Consider the following 5000-nt stretch of genomic DNA (forward strand, 5'->3'; position numbering starts at 1 on the left):
CACAGTTTTCAACAATTTCACAAGTGTACAAAACGTATACTTTTTGGATATCCCCCTCTCTCCCTTAAAAAGTGTACAAGAAAATGTTGATGTTCACGGAGGTTACTTTATTCCTATCATCTTTGTATGAAACATCTCAAATAGCTGAATAACTGGATAAAATATATACCACTGTTTATTTTCATAAAAGAAATCTCAATAGTCTAAAGGAGTGGAAATATTTTGCATGCGCAAGAATAGTGCCAGGTGAATTATACAGCATATATCAAACATACCAACACACAAACAAACAAACACAAACAAAAAATTACGCCTTTAAAATTTGGAAGAGTACACCAGTCGCTGACCCCCTCCCCTAAGTATGGTTTGTATGCTTGTGAAAATTTTGAAAATTGTGAACCACCTCTTAAATATGTGTGTGTATATATATATATATATATATATATATATATATATATATATATATATATATATATATATATATATATATATATGTATATATATAATATATATATATATATATATGTATATATTTAATATATATATATGTATATATATAATATATATATATATATGTATATATATAATATATATATATGTATATATATAATATACATATATATGTATATATGTATATATATATTTATATGTATATGTATATATATAATATATATATTTATATATATATGTTTATATATAATATATATATATATATATATATTTATATATATACATATATATATATATATATATATGTATATATATATATATATATGTATATATGTATATATGTATATATGTATATATGTATATATGTATATATGTATATATGTATATATATATATATATATATATATATATATATATACATATATATATATATATATATATATATATATATATATATACACATCTTTTTTATGATTACCATACATCTTGAAACTTTGGTTTGTAATCATTTATTACATTTTAACGTCCATTTCAAAATAGCCATGTCTCCCACAATACAATCTAAGAAACTATCAATTCAAATCCATACATAAAAGTGTGTAATCTAACAAAGACAGTGAAGATCAACATCTGTAAAAGTTTAGCAAACTCAAGTTTAAACAATGACTGTAAATGGTATTCTCACATACCTGAAAGTACATAAAACAAGAAAAAAAACTGATCTAAAAAAAGGGAAGGAAAAAAACTTTAAATCTTTCTCTTTTAGTATGCCAATTTTCTCTTTCTTTGAGATACAGACTGATCTTGCAATGAGGAAACCTGGAATATCTGGAACAGTATTATTAAAAAATGAACAAACTCTGTGCACATTATACATCTTGTTCTTCTTCTTTCCTAAGAACTTTTTTATATACAGAAAGGAAAACATGAACAATGAACAAATATTGAGACTTGGTTCATTGCAAAGGGCTTATTTTCAAAAAACATCTTTTGTTTTTTTATTTATTTGTTTTTGTTTAACTGAGAGAAATTACCATCTACATTACACAAAAAGCACAAAAACTTAAAAGGAGAGAAAAATAGGCTTAAAAATCTAACTACAGCCACAAAAAACAACAACTCCAAAATGCACAGGCATATCTAATAGATAAAAAAACAGACGTAAGGCCAAGACAAACCTGACTGACAGCATCGCTCACCTGTCACCTGAAGTTGGGTCCTTGGTTGGGTCTTCATACAGCATTATGACAATCTGGCTGAGGTAATTCAGCTCTGATACAGCACCTACATAGTCCATAGCACGGTGCCATTGTTCGTCTTTCATGGTCTGAGGGTAATTTTTTTTTTTTTAGTAATAGTGGTGTGTGTGCGTGTGCGTGTGTTTGTGTGTGTGTGTGGGGGGGGGGGCACGCCCATCTGTATGCGTGTGCATGGGCGTGTGTGTGTGTGTATGTGTGTGTGTGTGTGTGTATATATATGTATGTATGTATGTATATGTATGTATGTGTATGTATATGTGTATGTGTATGTATATGTATATGTATATGGATATATATATGTATATACATATATATACATATATACATATACATATATATATATATATATATATATATATATATATATATATATATATATATATATATATATACACATATATGTAAAAATGAATATGAATATGAATATGAATATGTACATGTATGCATATATGTTTTGGGCCACGTGCAGGCAGTGAAGCACCCAGATCCAATGGTTTAAGCATCCAACACTTACATTTCCAAAAAGCAAAAAAAATTGAGCTGCATGGCAGCCCCTTCAATAAATCCCAACACTATTTTAACCTATAGCATTTAAGACAGAGAAAATAGCACATTTGGCAGTTCATCTCTAAATGAATGCATTTTTGAAATAAAAGTTCAGCAACAAAAAATTCTCACATCTATTAATCCTCCAAATCTAAGAACGGTCAAAAGTGAGTGGATGTGGCTCTCGCTGGTGAAGTAAAGCCTTGTGCGAACATGGCGTCCTGGACTGCTGACCCCGTGGGAATATCTGGGACGATAAGTTGATATTAGAAATTAGCAAATGATATCATGAAAAGAAAAAATTTAATTAGCAAATGGAGAATATTGGCAGTATAAAGATGAAATACAAAAAGTGAAACAAAAACAAAATGAAAATTAATAGGTACGGAAAATAGATAACAATAATCAAAAATTAAAAATCCGTCAACCTCACTCCTGGAAACAGTAAATCATCCAGAGCTTACATTGGATTTAACCGGTTGATGCTTTCCCCTTGATTCTCCTCACTCTCCTCTTCTCCAACATTCCTTTGTAAGTCAGCTCGGATCTTTTTCAAAAGAGGAGTGCAAATGCCTTGACCGATGGCTAGTTTCTCTTGTTGGGTCATGCCATATTCCTGGAAGGTATAACATCTCATTTTACAAATGTGATAAATATGCAGTTATGTGGGAAATAATGGGAATAAATGCCATTCTAGGTAGCACTAGGATCATCACATTATGAGCAAAAACAAGTTCAAATGCATTTAAAAATTTATCTATTAAAAAGGACCGTAGTAAAAAAATAATAATAATAACAAATAGAAATAAGAATTTTGAGACACCTAACACAAACCTACCTGAGGAATCACAACATCAGCCAAGTATTTTGCACATTTGTAAAGCTCTTCTGCATACTCAAACTGCAGTGTATGGTGATTGTGCTGGAGGTCATATTTGATGCAGTCGTAAATGTCAGGGATCTTGGAAATGTCAAAATTCCGGTTCTTGGTTCTGAAATCCTTCTCAAGCTTGGCCCATCTGCGCTGCATCAATTCCCAAGATTCACCATGGTACAGGGGCAAGTCTGGGAAGTCAAAGATTTGTACTTGTCTGGAATCTGTAATATCTTATGGGACAAAGATCAAATCATTCCATATGTAGAAGTAATATAGATAACTGAAGAGATAAAAGGGAAAAAAGAGGAGTAAAAAAGAAAAAGGTAAGAAAGAGAAAAAAATAACTTGACATGAAAAATTAAAAACTGCTTACCCCCTTCTTACAACAATAACATGAAAAAAAATAAAGGATAAATAATTAGATCACTTACCCTTTGTCTTTTGATCTTCCTTTCTAATCTTAATCCTTTCATTGAGCTTCTTGATGAGTCCATAAACATGTTCACACATCCTGACTGGGTTCTGGATGAACTCAAGTGCTGTCGAGATGGACCTGGAGTTAGTAGGATTGAGCTTCTCCATGTCTTCTTGTGTGAGGTCGTGGTCCTGCTGCATGGCCTCATGGAGACGGTTCTTCACCCTAAAAATGTATAATGATTTTCATAGTTAAGCTTACTCTTAGGACCTATTATCTCCATCAAGCTCATATCTTTGTATACTCTTTGATTCTTTTAAAACATCCAGTACTCATATAAGTTCTTCATATTTTTTCATCTATGAAGATAGTTTACTTGAGTATACATTATGCACAGGTATATAAAAACTACTAATACAAAGAAATTAGTGTTTTATGTTTCCTTTTTCCAGTAAGCAATGGTTGGTTTCCTTTTTTACAACAGGTTTATTTGGATAAATCAATATAATGATATATCACCTTGTTTATGTTGACCTAAATCATGGACAATATTAACATCCATGTCTACACAATATGAACAGCATTAAATTACAAAAAATAAAAACAAAGAGACACAAATAAACTCAAGATGCATCACACACATGTTCTGGTGTTTGTACGAGTCACAATCATTGTCCAGGAGCCCATTGGTGTTGGCACTCTTGACCATCTGCACGAGTATTGGTGTGAGCTCCCCTTCCAGTGCCAAAAGTCCCTTAGCAAAAGCTGCTGCTGTCATCTGGACCCGCCCCTCATCGCTGGCGTAGATCTTAAGGTCATGGCGGTAGGTTGAATGGAGGCGTAGGAGGCCCAGACCCTGTGTACCAGCATACTCACCTGGTTTGGGGGGCCAGAAATTGTGGAGGGTGAGTTCCTTGGTGGGAATGAGTCCCTTGAGTTGGCATTTTGATGCTGATTTCCTCTTTAAATCGACATCAAAAATTCTTCTCTACTTTTTCTAAACTTGTCCACTAACTTGAGACTTTCTCTACTGCTGTTTTCCTAACAATCTAAGTTCACCTATATTTTCTTCAGACTGGCAAAAGGAGGCACTAATTACTGTGCAAAGCTGAGTGATTTCATTTTAGGCAGATTTACTTGAAGGCTACATATATGATGCACAGCATGACCTGTGAAAACAATCTTCTTCACATAGCTAAAATATGTGCTGTGATGCTGACTTTAATCAGTAATGAAACCTGTGCAAACATCAAATGAATCAAAGATTTTCAGAAAATAAAATCTGAAAAAAATATAACAAGAAATACACACACAAAATTAAAACCAAAAGCATGATCAAAAACAAATATATAAAAAGCTTTCCTGTCAGTTTAAAAGACAGAGCAATGAATCAAACATAATCAGCCTTTCAGCAGAAAGCAAAGGCATGCAAAGAAAAAACTAAAGACATCAA

The 5000-nt window shown here is 31.9% G+C and overlaps 1 protein-coding gene across 4 annotated transcripts in view; it reads right to left on the minus strand.

Moving 5' to 3' along the window:
• LOC113820313 (inositol hexakisphosphate and diphosphoinositol-pentakisphosphate kinase 2) overlaps nt 1-5000 on the minus strand; it is a 124488-nt gene that overhangs the window by 26619 nt on the left and 92869 nt on the right. For all 4 annotated transcript variants that reach the window (XM_070142647.1, XM_070142645.1, XM_070142644.1 and 1 more), the window contains 6 exons: nt 4189-4423; nt 3564-3772; nt 3094-3320; nt 2720-2871; nt 2388-2502; nt 1650-1777 (listed from right to left, as the gene is read on the minus strand). In XM_070142647.1, coding sequence (XP_069998748.1) covers nt 1650-1777; nt 2388-2502; nt 2720-2871; nt 3094-3320; nt 3564-3772; nt 4189-4423 — 1066 coding nt within the window. The remainder of the gene's footprint in view (nt 1-1649; nt 1778-2387; nt 2503-2719; nt 2872-3093; nt 3321-3563; nt 3773-4188; nt 4424-5000) is intronic.

Source organism: Penaeus vannamei, chromosome 29, assembly GCF_042767895.1.
Source record: "Penaeus vannamei isolate JL-2024 chromosome 29, ASM4276789v1, whole genome shotgun sequence".
Classification (NCBI taxonomy): Eukaryota; Metazoa; Arthropoda; class Malacostraca; order Decapoda; family Penaeidae; genus Penaeus; species Penaeus vannamei.